Source organism: Nipponia nippon, unplaced genomic scaffold (assembly GCF_047370975.1).
Source record: "Nipponia nippon isolate SJK-2023a ecotype South Korea unplaced genomic scaffold, ASM4737097v1 scaffold_4, whole genome shotgun sequence".
NCBI classification, from domain to species: domain Eukaryota; kingdom Metazoa; phylum Chordata; class Aves; order Pelecaniformes; family Threskiornithidae; genus Nipponia; species Nipponia nippon.
Window position 1 is genome coordinate 24205240 of NW_028262358.1, and position 18784 is coordinate 24224023.

General features: G+C 43.9%; 2 protein-coding genes and 1 long non-coding RNA gene across 6 annotated transcripts in view; 1 reads left to right on the forward strand and 2 right to left on the reverse strand.

The window, feature by feature from the left end:
- The window catches only part of CENPF (centromere protein F), a 46935-nt gene extending 41690 nt beyond the window's left edge, over positions 1-5245 (reverse strand). For both annotated transcript variants that reach the window (XM_087776835.1, XM_087776837.1), the window contains exons 1-3: positions 4995-5245; positions 3788-3992; positions 2206-2402 (exon numbers count right to left, since the gene is read on the reverse strand). In XM_087776835.1, coding sequence (XP_087632961.1) covers positions 2206-2402; positions 3788-3949 — 359 coding nt within the window. In that variant the 5' untranslated portion in view covers positions 3950-3992; positions 4995-5245. The remainder of the gene's footprint in view (positions 1-2205; positions 2403-3787; positions 3993-4994) is intronic.
- A 6131-nt stretch (positions 5246-11376) lies between these two features.
- On the reverse strand, positions 11377-17528 carry LOC148053215 (uncharacterized). Of its 2 annotated transcripts, none has more exons than XR_015708192.1 (2): positions 17143-17528; positions 11377-15584 (listed from the first exon to the last, which is right to left on the reverse strand). It is a non-coding gene; the product is annotated as an uncharacterized LOC148053215 (long non-coding RNA). The 2 variants fall into 2 exon arrangements; XR_015708193.1 differs by lacking the exon at positions 17143-17528 and adding an exon at positions 16430-16513.
- The window catches only part of PTPN14 (protein tyrosine phosphatase non-receptor type 14), a 121454-nt gene continuing 119132 nt past the window's right edge, over positions 16463-18784 (forward strand). For both annotated transcript variants that reach the window (XR_015708189.1, XM_087774519.1), the window contains exon 1: positions 16463-16716. The gene's annotated coding sequence lies outside the window, so the exon portion shown is untranslated. The remainder of the gene's footprint in view (positions 16717-18784) is intronic.

Genomic DNA, 18784 nt, shown 5'->3' on the forward strand with positions numbered 1-18784 from the left:
AACCCAAAGAAGATGAAAATCAGTTAGAACTGCTTAAGATCTCACTGTATGAAGCTGTAGTCCAGCTAACCCACCCAAATCACTGTAAACACTGATAACATAAAACTCTTACTCTTCAGTAAGCATCTTTATGGTAGGAAACATACTACTTTTATTCTATGTTCTGACACTGCACACTGAGAAACCTATGCATACCTCATGAAAATGGAAGGGAATACCCTCCACCCGAGAGTGTATTTTTCATGTGTGCCATTTACATTGCTACCCACAACACTACAACAGACTACACATTCCAGTGACTTTTGCAAGCATGAAGAGTTACAAGCTCATCCAATGAAACCAGATAACTAGTTTGGAAGTTACACAGCAACTTTCATCCTGCCCAATGAGCACAGGTTGATAAGACAATGGTTCCAGGCTGCAGCCCATCACATTAGTGACTCCCCAACTTGCCTTTTCTATTTCCCCCTCCCTTTTACAGTACAACACCAAGAACTCCTCTCCCAGTGGATTGTCAGTTGCTATGAAGTGGTAAATGATCAGTTACCAGCATAAAACAAAACAGAACCAAATACAAAACGGAAACAGATTGCCAAGATCAAGCTACATATAGTAACTAATCATCTTTTCTAGTGGACAGCTATGCAAAGTAATATAACGGGAAGGAGAGAAATCAGTAAACTGGACTTAATTTTAGGAAAGGGTAAATGAAACACATACCCTTAGCCCACAACCTCTCTGGCCCAACATTTGACAGCAGGTACAGAAAACATGAGTGCGGTCCTATCAACCCTGTTGAATCTCACTAGATTCTTCTTTGACAGATCTCAGCAATTCTACATGCCATAAATTGTTTTGTTGAAATTTAGAATCTACTCACAGCAGTCAAATTACTTCAACTATCTGTAGTTTTCCCAAGGGGCAGGGGGAGGCGGGACAAAGGGAAAAACCGGAAAGACCAACTCAGCTTCCTCTTTATTTGCTTCTATTACGACATGTATGAGGCATACCATCCAAAAGTTAAAGTAGACATACTTCAGGCCATAAAAAAAACAACAACAAACAGGAACAAACAACAAACCAAACCCAAACCACTAAGAAACCTGGTATCACAGACTCACCCCTCTCTGTGACAGTAATTCTGCATTACTAGTATAGCGCAACAGTTTCTTGCATAGGCAGGATACTCAGCCTTATTGACGCACACAAAGTTTCAGAAATACTTCTATTCAAGAATGGAGGGTGCCTCTAGTGTGATAGCAAGTTTAACAGATTCTTAAAGATTCTTGGAGCATCTGGATGATACCTTCTTGATACAAGTACTAAGAAAACCGACCAGGAAAGGTGCCTTCCTCAACTTGCTGCTTACTAACAGAGAGGGTCTCGTGGGTGAAGTGGCAATTGGTAGCTGCCTTGGCCACAGCAACCATGAAGCAGTCGAGTTTAAAGTTTAAAATCTATAGATGACAACATTCACTTCACTATGGGCAACTGTTCCATTTGTTTAACACCCTCAGATGAAGGATTTTAGATATATCTGCGTTACAGAGGATTCTTTTATTGTATGAATTGCATTCCACCTCTACAGACAGTACACACATACTGTCCCAGTAATAACAGTGTTTACAAGTTGAGGTGTTATGAATTAGGCACTTCTTTACCAAAGCAACTGGATTCAGTCACAGCACCATTGCTTTCGGCAGCTTCCTCTTCCACTCTAATAGAGGTTCACACCTCCTTCTTCCAGCAGTCATATTTTATTGGTAGATTTGATTTTATAGACTGAATTGTCCATATACTTTCCTTGCAACTCCAAGCTCTTCGCAGGTTACTTTTGCCAAGTGACTCAGTTGTGCTAGCTTTGTTTTGTTGGGTTTTTTGGGGTTTTTTGATTTTTAAAAAAAACAACAAAAAACACCAAAACACAGAATGAATGGCTCCCTTTTCACATGACACTGCAGAATTCCCCCAAAGTAAACAGGAACTATAGGTGGTAACTGCTACAAGTGGCACACAGATTTATGTAGAAGTCTGTATATGCACACGTGCATGTAAAAACAGGCCAATGTTTCATATTTTAGTCAGAAAAACTGAATGAAGTATGAGATGAAGAGAAACTAAAAGACCATGAAGGATACATTAAACAAGCAAAACATGAGAAAATAACCATTGTACACAGGTTACAGACATACAGCAAGGCCTCACCTTTTCAGTTCTTGTTCTAGCCTTTCGACGTCTTTCTTGCTGGAATTCAGCTGCCCTGACTGAATGTTGACTTGAGATTCTTTTACTTGAAGATCATGTGAAATTTTCTGTTTTGCTTTCTCAAGACTATCACACAATTCCATCAAGCTCTGGTTCTCCCTTTTTAGTGTTGCAGCTTCATTTTTTTCATTTTCAACCTAGTTGGAATATAGACTGTTTCAAAAATGTCTCAAGTCCTCTCTACACTTCTGTGCAATTATTATTATTTTAATAACAAAGTTTACATAGTGTTATTTTCTTCCTAGCATTTCAAAATCCTGACAGCACCGAAAACCTCAGATATACACATTCTTTAAGTATTCTTGGGTGTGAACAAAACCACATTTCCTAAAATTCAACTCAGTGACATTAACAATTTCTATTTGTTGACTAGACACAAGCTCATCAAAAAATTCATCAATCCTTAAACACTAATAATCCACACTAGTCCACATTCTTCACTGATCATCTCACTTCTCTTTCCAGCCTATCAACTTTAGCAACCAGAATGCCTTGACTCACTAAAAGAACGCACAATGATTACCAAGATTCATGGCTTTGAAATTGGAAATAGAGCCTGGCAGTAGAGATGTCCTTCTCTTCCCCTTCAGCTTCCAAGGGACAGGCTACAGTCAGACTACATCCTTGCACAACATTATTTTTTTGACTGAAAAGCATTAGCTGCTGCTTCCGAGAGTTTTAAACCACACTATTAGAGCGCACCCCTTCTTTTTGCCTGGGGAGCACAGCAGTTCCTTGGGACGATTGAAATAAGTACCTGGAAACTCACGGGAAGAAACTCAAAGAAAACTACTAGGCTTAAGCTTTGCTAGAAAGTTGTAGCAGCCTAAAGGGAATAAAAGGAAACCTTTGTAAATTGCCTCTGAGCTGTATTCAAACATTACAAAACAAAATTCGACCAAATGGGTCACTTCTGATGTGAAGCATGGCAGGACCCTGACCAAGAAGGTCTCTGGTTTTCTGGCTAGAGGGCTGACAGGGTAGAGTCAGATGAGGTGTAAAATTATAGCCCTAAAAAAGAAGAAAACCAAATCCCAAAATACAGTCTCTACAAGGAAAAAACAGAGAATTACATAAACTAAGTAAAAGATGATCGGTATCTGCAGGCACGGTGAAACAATAAGAGGCTGTCAACTGTGCAGCTCTGTTACATAAAACAGGCCTAGTCATTACCAAGATTTTTAACAGGCATAACAATAAAGTAATTTCTTTTCCTAATCATAAAGAGATATAGGAAAGCCTCAAAGGAAACACAAACACCTGGAGATGGACAATCATGTCAAACACAGATAGGAGGCAGGAATTCTATTAACAGTCAACGAGAACTAAACAGAACGGAGAATAGGAGGAGTATGAAGTAAGATGAAGATACTTCATATTTCTATGCTACCTTTTTGGTCAGTCAGTGGGAAGAAACAAAACACTAACCCACCCTTTAACAACAACCAGATAATAAATCTTTATAATCATGTTTGGCATGGATAATACCATTTTAGGGAAATGACCGCAGTACCTATATTACCTTCTGTTTCTGTTTTTGCAAAGCTGCCTCCAAAGACTCTAACTGGAATTGTCTTTGCTGACGCTCCTTTTTAAGCTTGTCTACTTGACTTTCCAGCTCATGAATCTTCTGAAGGACTCTGGGAGAGAGGCCTTCTTTCCATTCCTCCACAGCCCAGCTCATATTGACAGGAGTCTTGTTTAATACAAAATAGATAGAACTATTCCTGAAACATAAAGACAACTACAATTAGACCTTGAAAGAGGTAAAATAAGCTTCCCTTTTAAATAAATTGCATTTTCAAGCTTAGCAGTGATTACAATACAGTATTTCACAACCGTGCAGGCTTCCTGATCTAAACACCAAGCAGCAACTTTTAATATTAGGTCTTATTTTGACATGCTTCTGTCCAGTTAAGATGAGATTTAAAACCTCACGTTAATCAATCTCCTAACAATAACAGGGTTTATATTCTTTTAATTGCATTTGACTGCTATATTTCACAATGTTTCTCTCCGCATCTTATTTTGATGTTCACATTGCAGAAAGTCATTAGCACTTATGACTGCATTGTACTTCAGCGGTGTTTAACTGGAAAGCCTTGCAAAACCCCATGGCTTCATTTTAGGCGGCAGTTGTGCTTCTTGTCTTACAGTTTTTCAAATCAATACTGCTGAGCTCGGGGCACCGAGAATGCTCTCTACCGGCAGGAAGAGCTGTCTGACGCTTAGTCCTTAAATACAAGTCTGACACGCTAGTACGATTTTATTTTTGTTGTTGTAATGACCCCGCCTTTAGAGGATCTGGCATGGGCTCACCTTCTCGGGACACCAGAACAGCTCAGAGATTACTTGTGAGAGAGAAATTACCTCAAAATAACTAAAACTAGAGATCACCGACGGACGGACAGAGCCCACCCAGGGCTGGGGGGCTCGGGGTGTCACGAACCTGACGGGGCTTGACCCTCGGCTCAGGGAGCGGCTCCCCGGCCTTGCCACCCCCTCGCGGGGGTCACACCGCGCCGGAGGCAGGCACCGCACGCAGCCCCGCCCTCGGGGAAAGCCGGGGGCAGCGCCCTGCTAACGGCGCTTTCCCGCTCTCTTAAGGCATCACCGGACGGCGCTGCGAGGCGCACAAGGCACCGCACCGGCCCACTCGGGTTGCCTGCCACCCGCGGCCGCGCGGAGGCGGACAGCCGCCCCGAGCCCCCGCCTGACCGCTCACTCACTGTTAAACGCCGACCAGGGTCCAGCGGCAATCACCCAAACCCCGGCTGCCGTCAGTCAGTCAGTCAGTCAGTCAGTCAGTCAGTCAGTCAGTCAGTCTCAACTCCGGCTCCCACAGCCCCTCACGGCCGGTGCCGACCAGCGGAGCGCGGCCGGACGCCGCGGCAGGATGCGCTCCCCGCCGCAATTCAAAGCTGCCGCTGCCCCGGCGGCCGTTTGTGCACGCCCAAGCAATGGCGCGCCCGAGCGCGCTGATTGGTCCCGCCGCGACGCCTCTGGCCACGCGGGCCCTCGCCTCGTTAGCAATGAGGGCGCAGCGCCGGGCCGCCTGCCCTCGGGATTGGCTGGTTCGGAAGCATTCAAACTCCATTGGAGGTGGCAGCGCAGAGGCGGGGCGAAGGCGGCCCCTGATTGGCCCCCCGCGGCCGGGCCGGGCCGGGCTGCCGGCCGTGAGGGAACTGCGAACACCGCCCCGCGCACCGCCGCCGCGCCATCGACGCCCTCCCGCAAAGCCCGCGGTACGGCCCGGCGGGGCGGGGCAGGGGGGAGAGCGCGGCCGGAGGGGCAGCAGGTGTCGGGGAGGGGAGGGGAGGGGCGTGGGGGTGTAACGGCAGCGTCAGACCTTTGATCCAAAATCACTGTCCCGATCCCACAGAGAGCCTGAGTTTTTGCAAAAGAAAAGGAACCTGTCCCGATGCTGGCCTGATGATAGCCCAGACACTTGAGAAGATCTACAAAAGGATCGCGGAGTGGTTTACTCTTCAGTTCTGTCCAAACGGCTCCTGGAGGTTGTTGGGTTTTTGGTTTGTTTGTTTTGGTTTTGTTTTTTTTTTGGGGGGGGGGGGAAAGGCAATTCAGCCCAACATTGCACATTTTCTACCCTAAAAGAGAAACACAAAGTAAAAAAAAAGAACGCTTTTTCTAACACAAATCACTGAATGCAAATGGCAACAGCAAAGGCTTAAGGATTTTAAAGCTGCTGTGAACTTCCCTGGGTGCCCGTGAGTGGTTTCCAAAGGCTTCCTCTGGTGTTCGCTGCCCTGCCCTCCGCCCGACCTCAGCGGGGGGGTCGGGTTTGGACCAAAATGGCGCTGTCCATCAGAGTCTGGGAATTACTGATCTGATTATTATTCCACCTAATTAAACATCTTGCCTCTCGAAATCATTCTGAGAACGTTTACTCGAGCACTGCTCTTTTAATCATGTTTAGGAAATTGAGTTAAACAAATATTCCTTCATGAGTTAAACAGCTCACCAATCAGCTTGCAAGAGCTCTAACTATGAATAAATATGGTCCAACAAACTCACTGGCCCGTTGTTATAAAATCTCTATACTAGCCCCAGAACAAAACACCAAGCCATCAAATTGATGGAACTGATCCATCATAAATACCTCTTAACAAATGACAATTAAAAAAACAAGCTAGAAAATTCCGCAATGAACTTCATGCACTCTTAAGAGATGACCGTGCAGGTGTTACTGAGGGGAGAGCACAGAACAGCAGAGGAGGAACTAGTGGAAGAGTGGGAAACCCCTAACATAGTACTGGCAAATAATTAATGAAAGCCGAGGACCAGTCTGCACTGAAGGCGATCTCCCACTTGGTGGAAAGGGGGCAAATGTTCTGTAAAAAGCAAATACTCATTATGTGTTATATTTAGTGAGCATTTCTCATTTGACAGTAACAAATGTTACCTAATCAATTGTAGAAGCCGAAAGAGTTTTCAGTTACTGCAGATGCTATTATAGTGGGACCACTGATGGACAGGGAGCACTAACACAGTTAGTTAAGTTAAATGAGTAGAGACAGCCTTCAGGGTTCTTACAAGGCATGAACAACGAAAATCAGTTGGTGTGCACAGAGCTTTAAAGATGCAGTCTGAGGAATGCCTGAGTAGCTGAGGCTAAAAAAAAGGAACCTGACCACTGTTGTAAACTTAAACATGTGAGAACACTCGTTCTGAAGCCTATTCTAAAAATGGTCAGATTTGTACTGGGTTTCTGTTCATAATGATTTACAAATGAATTCTTTCATATTTGGCATCCTTTACTTAACTATTGCAGCAACTAACTAATCATCATGAAAGATAAAAGGACTCATGAAGAGTACAGAAACTTGCTTTTTCTTTTGCCATATCAACCTTATTTTGCACAGTAGCTTCATAAGTATTATATATATTAGTTATCAGAAGTAAATATAAGATACAAAAATATTAGCAAATGTAATGTTGAAGTATAAGATACAAGAATAAGGTCACATACTCTGAACAAATAACAAGTCATAAAGGGTGTTAATAGCAACCGTCAGTTTGCCTAGCACTTGTAATTATTTTTATTACTCTCTACTGGCTAGAAGTTTTGAGGTCTTTCTAAGAGGCTCTCAAAATTCTCTAATTTGGATCACCCCATGATTTTGTGCAGAGAAAACTACCTCAGCCTTGTTAAGTGGCTTTTCTCTGTCCTTGAAACTTCATTCAGTTCTTACCAAATGTTAAAAATCACCATTTATGTTTTCTCACCTGCATTCCTTACTATAATTTTTGGTAAAGGGCCAGAACAGTAAGTAGAGTACAAAAACCACTAAAGGTTGAATTCATATTACTGCAGCTTATGTCAGAGCACGCAATGGAACAAAACCAGAAGGGAAAGAAAGGGAAAGAGCTTCTGATGAGAAAATCCCACCCTGCTTGGACACTACAAGGAGCAGAAACCAGATAGAGCTTTTCTCCCATATTCTTCCTAGCCAGACTTGGAATCCATCAGGTAAAGGCTATTTCATGTATCTATATATACACACATATGTACACACAAAGAGCACCTGAGGAGCTGGAGCAATCCCATTCACTCAGAGAAAGAGACGGAAATGGGCCAGGTGCTCTGATGTGGTTCTAGCTTCCCAGCTGAGCCACTAGACAGGCAGAAACTCTGCCAGGCTGGAGGTGAAAGAGAAGAAAGCCGGATCATTTCCGTTAGCCTCACCTAAACCCCACCCTGTACTTAGTGATGCCTCTTGCCTCTGGAAAACAAAATTCTCCATCTCTGCTAATGCAAATAGGTAACTGAGAAGGTGGCAGTTTAAGTGTTAGTACTGGAGTTGCAAGGTTAAGTCTGTGCTAATAAAGCCCAGTGAGCTACTGTTGTAAAATACGTTTGATTGCTTATATACCCTTAGATTTCCTATCCTTCATACAATTGCATTTCTCCACAGAAACCATACCTTGTTCAGTGAACAGAACAAATGTAAAGGAGGGTGCCATTAGGATGCATAGAGAACCTTACATCTTAGATTTCTTAACTGTCTATAGTCTTACACCCTTAAAAAAAAAGTTGAAGCGACCTGCACAATCTCTTTTACAGTTTGCTAACAAAATCAGAGACCACAGCATATCACGCATTCTAAACTGTAAGTTTGTTCCCAAAGGAAAAAAGGTGTTTCTCTAGTGAGTATTACAGTATTTCTTACCTACTAAGGGAAACTGCTACTGAAGTGCTCATACTGACTAGGGTCAACTGGATGAACATATTAGTGGATAAAATACCTACAGCTGCTCTATTGTTTGGTGATCACATTGTCTAGTATAGCCTACTAAACACCAGTGGGTGGGTTTCCTAATACTGAAAAGGGGCCTGAAGTTACCTGGCTTGTCTAAGGTGACACAGTGAATCACATGCAGGTGCTGGACAGGAACCCATGAGTGCTCCCTGACAGTTTAAAACACCTTGAGGCAACGTTGCCACATTCCCACCCTCCCTGCCGTCCCCCACCTGCATGCTGCCACTGCTCCCTTATGACAACTTCAGTGCTGATCTGAACTGCTAAGTGAGATGGTTCAACTGGTAAGGGGTATTATACTAGGCAAAGACCTTTCTAGTAACATCAGCTTGTATACAGCTTGGGTCTCCAAACTGCTACACTGTGGGGTGAGATAAATGCCTGACCCAGCTCAACAGATGAAACAGGGATATGCAGGAGAGAGTGGACAGGACTGTGGCGACACCAGCTTAGATCAGTTAAAACATCATGTAACAAGGCCCTAAGTCCCCATGCTCTAATCCCTAACACCTATCTGTCATAAATGATATTAAGAAACCTTCCCACAGTAAATGCATTCTTGTGTTTTATAACTTGTATGTTTTACAAGGATAAAACTATCTTACAGCTTCTGCTTTCATTTAAGTGTCTCTTACATATTAATGGCAATTACTCTGAATAATTTTTGTTACAGGAAAATATTCTCTGACCTTTGCATGCAGTGTAGCGTTATTGTGATTTTTAATAATCTGCAAACTTCTGTGGAAGTGTTAACCTCTGAATTTAAAGCTGCTGAGCAGTTACACAGATAGACTCATTACTACAAACAATAGTAAAATTATTTAACAATATAAAGGATTGAAAACGAGGGGTGGTTGTTAATTCTTTAACACTTGTTAGTATATTGGAAGTGTGGAGGAAGAAAGCAAACATATAAAAAATGTTTGTTATTTAAGTGCACACATACTGTGTTGACCTGAAGAACTGTGAATGGTTTGCAGCTATAGCAACAGTTACAGCAGTGAAAATGTATTTACGTCTGTCCTTCCTGCTCTGAAAACATTATTGTTAAACACTGTGAATATAGCCATTAGCATAACGCTTAAAGAACCGATGTGCAGTGAAGAAAATGATAAATAAGTACAGCAACTACATTATGATACAACACATCAAGTCCATATTGTCTAGGACTTCAAATTACCAGTTACTGAACTGTAAATAAGACTGAAACACTTTTTTTTTCTTAATGGTAAATTCCCTCTCTTTATAGTTCTGCTGCCAACTAGAAATGGCAATACCAAGAAAATCTTTCACACTACAGATATTAGCACCAAAAAATACAGTCATGATACTATCAAATACTGCTATATGTTATGGGCAAGGAGTTATCAGGTTTCGGGGGGCATTTGGTAAGATGGCAACCTGTTTCCTTTATGTCCCACTCCTCCCTGACTTCCATGGGTCCATAGCTTGCATCTCCTTTGGCCCCCATTTAGGGGATTAGGATGTTAGGACTGTACTTTTAACTGCACACAGGTACATCTACTCATTCTGTATCATTCTGTTCAAGCGAGAGAGAAAAGTGGTTAAGACGTAAGTGCACTACATATAAACTAAAAGGCATACACCTTTCATAGCCATCGCTGCCTCTTTCCATCTTTACCACCAACTTTTTTTTAAATGAGGCATGTAGAAAATGCCTGCTGCAAAGTTACATTACCTCTTTTTCTTGTTAGGGCTCTCTAGATCTGGTTTATCTTTGGTTTACGTTCAGTAATTTCCTCCCTCTATCACCTTTAACTCGTTTATTAACTTTTTCTTTTTTAACTACTTCTTAATTTCTCTTTTCCTCAAAGGCCAGCTCTCACAGTGGTATGTGGCCATCATCTGCCCGATTGCCTTCAAAAGTCTGAGTTTTGCTTCTTTGTTGATCTCTTTATCCTAAATTCTTGATCATTTATCATGGCTGCCCTTGTTGTGCCTAATCTCCATTTGAACATCCCATTCCTATGAACTACCTAAATTAAAGCCTTGAGGTCATACTTTGTTTCTCTTTTGTTATGGCCTATATGTATATATTTATTATACACACATATTTATTATATATAGAAGTTTTATATATATAAATTTTTTGTAGGTATTATCTGAGAATCTATACTTGCTTCTTATTGTGTTCACCTACTGGTCACATCTTTTATCAGTCAGTGAAATAATTAAGAACATCACCAACATCATTCATGACAAGCTAATCAAATTACTTATTAGCCTCTACCTATCTTAATGCTGTCTCTAAAATCTTCCAGTGCTTCTCTGTTAAAAGGTTGAATAGATAAGACAAAAGTATACCTCCTTATCTTACACACATCGTAACCACCTCAACATTACTTCTGCCGTTTTTATGGGCAAGTTCTAAAGTGTGTTTTCAGTCACCCAACTAATTGCAGTGGGAAACCCATCTCATACAGCCATAGTTTATGAACCACTAACTGAAACGACCCACTAGAATAAATAAATATGCAAGGAGAAAACAACTGCATTCTACATCTTAATGACTTTGGTTATCACTTGATCTCCTCACCTCTTCCAAGTCTAAATTCCAACAGTTTTATTGATATTTCTCATACCATTTTTGCATTAGCCCTGTCCAGGAAAATGTTTGTGTGTGATTTAAATCTTTCCATGGTATCTAGTGTATCATGCAAATGATAGTCAGCATAGAAAATAATATTTATATATACCTCTCAGCATTCCCAAATTGTTCTAACTCAGAGCAAGTTTCCTGTTAATTTTGACCAAAAGTGAGGATGAGAATCAGGGCTCTTTTAGAAACAATATACAGACTTCAAAAAGCTGAGGTACATCTAGCTGAGGTTTTATTCTTTTACAGTGCACTTCACTGTTAATTTCAGAAAGTCTTAAAATTCGGAGTTTCACAGCACCCGCATATTCAAGCATTGTCTTACACCCATTTCACAGAGATAAGCAAACATTAATGGCTCAATTCAAGTTACACAAGTTTGTGACAGTCCCAAACCCACAGATTATAACATTAGCTCTTTGCTTTCTCAAGAAACCATTTATCTCTAAGTGGCAACAAAATATTTTCAACTGGGTGCCCACAGTCAGACACTCAAATCCATGCTGAGATGCATAAAGATTATGATTATCAGAAGTGAGCAGCCACTAAAATACCTACAAATCAGTGGTGTATTCTGACTTCTAGGCATGCTGCTAAATTAACTTCTGTTAAAAGCTAGTGAATTTTTTTTCTCAGGAGACCACTGTTTTCCAAAATCTGAAGGCCTAATGACCATGCTAAATGATACGTTTAAAAATACCCAAATTGATAATCCATGAAAACTGGATAAATGTTATTTATTCTGTCATTAGACTATTCTAGCTTGGACAGCAGTAACAGTTGCATAGAAAGGTATATTCCTCGTCTAAATCCCACTCGGAGTACTTAAAACCATGGAATCAAAAGTTCATTACTCACAAAGGCTAAAAAGTTTTTCATTTTACAACTCTTACTGAAGAGCTGAAAAGAGGCACAGGTATTAAGTAAGTCCTTGGGCAGAATACAACTCTAAGCAAACTAGAATATTCAACACAGCATAGTTTATTTGCACAGATAATCAACCAAGACTTTTTCTGGTCTACAAAACTGGGTGCTGGCTTATTTGAGATAAGCCATAGAGTACTATAACATGTTAGCTCATGCTTGGTGGCAACAGGTTTGTTTTCCAAGATTGTGTAATCCAAATTCCTTTTCTAAGAGATGATTTTGAGAAGCACTATTAAATGGAATAATTAATGAGAGCACAGAATACTAGAGAAGTAAACTGGTTTTTTTTTTGGCTTGTGGTAAGCTTCAAACATTAAAAGTATCAATTTATAAAGAACGAATATGAGTTTAGGAATGGGAATTTCTGCTAGTGCTCTAAGTTTCTGCTTACGTTACAATTAGGTCAGTGTATCCAGTGTAGCACATGACAGAGATTTTAGGAACACAGTTAGGGTCACATTTACAGTACAAATCGGGAATGTGTTGCAACTGCATTCTTTGATTTGATTGTAATGTAGATGACTGTAAGGCTAATTAAACATCATCTACTGTTCACAGGAGAAACCACCAGCTGTTGCTTAAGCACAGTTTAAAGACAGTTTTATACGAAACAGGTTATGACATGGTTTCACCAACCAACAAGGACTGAGATTTTTCCATGTTATAACAAGACTCTAGAATTACTTTAGCCTGGGTTTAAACACTTTCAAAATATGTTTAATACAGGTCTTGCTAGCAAGGTGCTAAGACTCTTCAAAATTCATTGCACATAGCTTCAGATGATAACGCTGTCATAATAAACGTCTCCTGTATTTTGACCCAGGTAAAATCAGTTTTCCTCTGCTGACAGTTAACCATTTGGTCAAGCTGAATGGCGTTGGGCTTTATTTTCACAAAGGCTTTGAGACAACCTTCAGGCCTGTCAAATCCACAATTTGGAGAAAAAAAAATAATGTCTCTCTCCTATACAGTGCTTTCATCTGCAAATCAAAAAGCACCTTCTTAAGATCACTATCATTATCTCAATTTTCAGAAAAGAAAACTAAGACACAGGGATGTGCTGCTACATGCCCAAGATCAGACCGAAGACTGGTAGCTAAGGTAACTGAGATACAGTCCTATGTCAATAAGTTATTTCCCAGCTACTCTACTATTTCATAGAGCATCTTAATATAATAATCCTGATGAAACTGTAGAAGGAACCAGTCTAAAAATTAACTTATACCAGAGCAGAAGGAATATTTTGGAGGTAAATTCCGTAAATCATTACAGCAAGTCAATAAAGTCTCTAAATATAATTTAGAGTTGTCACCTTTTCAGGAAAAAAAAAAATGCTGTAACATGATTCCCTAGCAGCATAGAAGGATAATACATAATCCAGCCTGCATATGATTGATAGAAGATTAACCATCAAAGTTTTCTGGACAAATCTGAACCAGCACAGGGGTTTGGAACCAAATCAATGATTTGTATCATTTTAACATCCCATTTTTGAAACAACATGAGGAACATCTAATCTAGTTTTAGTATTTTATGAAACCACTCCCCAGGTAGCAGGTAGGAACTGTTGGTTTTAATCCCAGGGTTGTATACTCCTGACAGCTCTTGGGGAACAAAGATGTGCGTAAAGATTCCAGGTTTCAACGGTCCTAGAAAGCAGTAGTAGCACCAACACAACAGATTTCCTTATGGAAGACTCTTTGCAGTAACTGGCTATAATCTTTAGGAAGCCTGGTTTTTCTAAAGCACCTACTGCTACAATCTCTGAGAGTCTAATACAGACATTAATCACTTTATTAAGTAATCTCATGAAAAAGTAATGATCTTAACCATTCCCAGTTCCAGGAGCTTCTCTTGGTTGGGTAAGTTTGAAATAAATTTCTTTTTGCAGAGTTTGTTGAGCTGACCTTTTAGTAAAAGCTCTTGCTGACAAGTAGGCTGATTTTATTTATTCTAGCTGGTTTTATTTCTTCTAGGAGACCCCGTCCTGCGGGTAACCAATACATAAAAGCTCTCCTCCAAATCTTCCCATCTGTCAGCATGTTTATGCTTCTTGCAACATTATTTCATTTGCAGTTAAGGTAATTAAATAAGTTTACTTCAAATGCAGAAAGACCTGTGAAAGTGAAAGCGACCAGCTGCAAACCAGGAATTTGACTAAAAGACATAAGGTAGCCAGCACATCACCTTGAGGGACAGATGCAAAAGTCAATATTTATTGTCTTAAAAACAACATCCTTACACCTGCCGCAGCACGGGGAGAACCTGACAGGAACCAAACAAGTTAAACCCTAGGTTTGATGCATGCTACCCTCTCATGCAACTTTCCACTCAGTAGGAGAAAGCCATTCTCTGGCATAAAGCTGAACTGTATAAATTCAGAGCACAGTGGCTCTATGATCCATCTTATCGTCTCATTCTGACACCTGATGTTTCTTCCAGATTGGTACTCAAAGCTCTGTATCTACACGTGGTGAAGTATAATTCAAGTTAAAATCTTAAATGGTGTCACTCTTTAGTGCCTCAGTGTAGCCATATGTAAAATGGGGATAATTCCTTACTTCATTAAGGTGTGGTGTTTGTAAAACGTTTGAGAGTCTCAGATGAAAAGGACTTTCCTTGCAAAATGTAATTATAATATTATTATGCCAGAGGTAAGGCATAGGCCTGTGATTCCACACACAGTATTTAAATACAATTACTTATCAAAATCAAGAATCTGTGCTATTTCTCCCTCGCTCAGCTCCTGATCCTCTTACCATTAATAATCTGAGTAATCCTGACTCCAACGAATCTGCTCACGTACTCCTTCAGTAAGGTGTACAAGTAGCAAAAAAGCACAGCAACTCAAAAATAGTATCAATTCTCATTTATCACAATTTCTCATAATTTCCCCTTCTTGTAAGAGTCCTTAAGTTCTGGTGTCACAGTTTTAGAGGGATACCTCCCTTTGACATTTCTGCAGGTGCCCACTGGTACCAGAAGTACTTGTAATACACTTCTCGGAACGCGGATAATTTTAAACATAGTCTAAGGCAAAAATAATTTTGCAAACTGTCCATCAGCTATGACACGGAAGAGCATCTCCACATCCTTTCTAATGCTCGCACCGTTCTTAAGCCTGCTTGGTCTGGTGTGATCCGGTCAACATCTCTTGACAGCCCCCACCTTCCCGACGGTACTCATTGCTTCCTGCAGCGAGGTGCGCTCTCTGCCCCTTCTCTCTCTTACAGCAGCCGTCAGAAGGGCTTTCCCGCACCTGCCCAGCACCAGGCGTCCCGGGCACGTCACGTCGTTCCCAACCGCCACATCTCAAACCAGCTTCAGGTTTTCTCCTGCCTGCTCGCTTTCCAGCTTTTCTCCTTGCTTTCCTTGCGTGCCCGCGGGTGCTTTTCCGCCAGGTCTCCGGCAGCAGCCCTCCGCGCGGCTGGAGGCGCAGGGGTAACCACCCTTCCAGAAGCGAGGGTCACCCAGTCAGCGGGAGACCGAAAGGGCTAAAATGGGAAAAGCAGGAGGAGTGAGGATGGGGAGGGCTGGAGAGGAAACGATGTTACAACGCCGCGCTGAGGGAGACGCCGAGGGCGTTAGGGCAGGGCAGCAGAGGGGCAGCAGGCTGGCACCCCGCCTACGCGCAGGAGGGCTGAGGGGGGAGGCAGGAGCCTCACGGCCCACGCGTGCACAGCCCGCCTCGGCGCCGCTCCCCACTCGCTCCTTCTCCCCGGAGTCCTTCTCGGGGTGCTCCGCCGCCCCGGGCCACCGCAGGGCCTCCCTCCCTCCCTCCCTCCCTCCCGGCCGCGCCGCCCCCCTCCCGCCGCGGGCCGGGCCCACACGTGCGCGGAGCCCAACGGCGGGCGGCGGCCGGCACGCGCGGCGGGAGGGGAGGGGCGGGGAGGCGACGGGACGGGACGGGAGCGGGAGCGGGAGGAAGGCGCCCGCGCCTGGCAGCGCTGCCCGCCTCGGGAGAGCCGCAGCCGGCACCCGCCCGGATTGGCAGGAGCCTGTGCCCTCCTCTTCCTCCCTCCTTTTCCCTCCTCCGCGGGGTGGGTTTCAGCTCTCCTCCTTCCTCGGGGGGGGGGGGGGGGGGATAGTTTAAAAAAAAAAAAAAGAAAATAGAAAGAGAAAAGAAATCCCAAGTCGCGTCCCCGACGTCTCCGGGCCCCGCGGCCGCAGCGGCCGCCCCACATTCCTGGCATTCCTGGGCCGTGACTCCCCGCGCCGCCCCGGCCCCAGCCCGGCCCCGGCCCCGCCGCCTCCGGCTCGCCCGCCCGCCCGCCGGCCCCGCTCGCCCCCGCGGGACACCAGTCCCCTCCCTCCCGCCCTGCCTCCCTCCTTCCCGCACCCCGCGGGCGGCAGCAGGAGCTCCGGGCGCCCCGGCCCCCCGCGCCGCCGCCGGCGGCCCCAGCTCCCGGCCGCCCCGCCGAAGTTCCCCGCGGTGGCCGGGCCGGGGCGGCGGGAGCGGCTCTCCCTCCCCACCGCCCCCGGGGAGCGGCCCGCCGCGCTCCCCGCCCGCTTCGGGTCCCGCCGGCAGCCGCCGCCTTCCGGGCCGGGACAGGCGGGACGACAGCCGCCTCCCGCGGGAGCGCACAAAGCCGGGGCCGCCGCGCTGCCCCGGCGGCCGCCGAGCAGGTAAGGAGCCGCCGCCGAGTTTGCTGGAGTTTGGGCTGGGGCGCGCCCCCGCGCCCCTCGGCCACCCGCGCTGGCTTTGAAACCCTCCGAGTTGCGCCTGTGGCGCGGTGCGACGGGCAGCGTTTGCGTAGGGCTCGTTGTGCTCTGCCGTCTGCAGTTACAGCTCGGCGGCGTACGCGCTGCTCTTCGTAAATTACGAAAATAGCTAAGCTTGGGTTACAAATGCCAGTCGGTGACCTGCGATAAACGAGCCTCGGACAGTCCGTCCAGCCCGTGAATTTAATCTGCTAGACACCCAGATAACATGGCATTTGTATAATCGAGAGGTATTTGTAAATAGCTGGGAACGGGCAGGGCTCTCTGCTGGCTGCTCGTATTTACACCGCGGCATGCCTGTGTTTGTCTTCCCCCCGCCCAGGGGTTTACCTTCTCCTTTGTTAGTTACAGTCAAGCCTAAACTGGCCGTTCGTCTTCAGCAAGTATGTAACGCCGAGTTATGCAGAGAAGAGCGCAGCGAGGCAGGGAGGAATGACATCTGCTCTCATTTCTGATGTGGCAGAGTCAATGAATTTTTGAGATCTCAACCTAGCTCTCTTCATTGGCCTGTATTTGGGACGAGCGTTACATAATGTATGCGTGGTATGTGGATGTAATGTGCGCTGGAGCTTTCCTATCGAGGACGATTTATCTCTGATTCGCATGAAATAATCACATGTTTCCATTATGAGCAACTCTTGGGCTGTTTGTAACTTTAACAAGGTGGCAACAAAGTGACCGGTAAAGGCTCAGATTCAGTATGTTGTTGCCCAAAAAGTTTTCTGGGATTTTTGGCATGCAGCCTGAAACCATAGCTGAAAGAAATACTTTTGCCAGAAGCCAGTTCTTTTTTCTTTAAACTCTATGCAGATAATCACTGCTGGGTTTGGTTACTCTGAAAGCACTGTTATATGCTGAAGTTCTTTAGAGTTTGGAAAAATATACATATAAAATGGCTCCCCCCAACTCACAAGTCACCACCTGCCAGCCTCCATATTAAGAGAGAAGGTAGTCAGGTCTTTTTGGGGAGAGATGTGAGGGGAGGCAGTCCCAGCAGGGACTGCTTTCTGGTTATTCAGCTGAGAATGTCCTATCAAATATGAGTGACAAAATACAGATTATACAGCTTTTGCTCTTGCCCTCTGGGGGGTCTGTAGCTGACATCTAGTACTTGTTACATGGTGTAAAATAAAGCGTGTGTTGATATTATAGTAACGCAAATAAGCTTTAGGCCCTGTTCTGTTACTGGCAGTACTTTCTTGAACTTTTTTTGGTTTCTTCAGGAGGCTGTGCCAGAGTTGCTTACAGGCAGAGGGCACTTGTGTGTATCTAATGGGTCATGATACAAAAGTTGCAAGCTTTGCAAACTTACTGTTTGAAGCACAGCCCATCAGCGAAAAGGTAGTCCCGAAAATCCCTGACAGAGTTTGTGGCTATCAGTTCCGCCACTGCATTTGTGTGCGAGAAGCTCGAAAGCAGGACTGGCTCGATGCAACCTCGGAGGATCTACTGGTGCAGATCAAGGCCAGAGCGAGGACTGCAGGACTGATCTCAGTACTGAGCAAATTGAGCTTTTGTATGTATATTATACTTACAGTTTTAAATGCGTTTTTTAAATGTTTCTGTAATCGTAGCAGAAGTAGCTTTGGTGCAGTGTTGTTCATGAGGGTTAATTAGCAACCGATGTTAATACTAATGACTGACTTTTCTCCTGGTCATTCTTGTCTAGCAGAAGCCCATGAGTCGGTTATCGTAACTTAGGTGTAGAATTGTTTTCTATCAAAAACATCTGGTTTTGTACACTTAGCAAATTGTCTTGGCCGCCAGTGGCTCCTCCAATCTTGGACAAAGTATTTAATGTAAAAAAAAAAAAAAAAAAAAAGAGTTGTCTACATACTTCTGGTAACTCTGTGGTTTCCTTTTTCTATGTTTGTTTTGTACTACTACAGCCAAAGGGGCTGCTCTTCATTCTGTTTCTCTTCATATCCAGTGAGGCTGTGTTTGATTAAATGTTGCTTAAGTAGCTCATTTT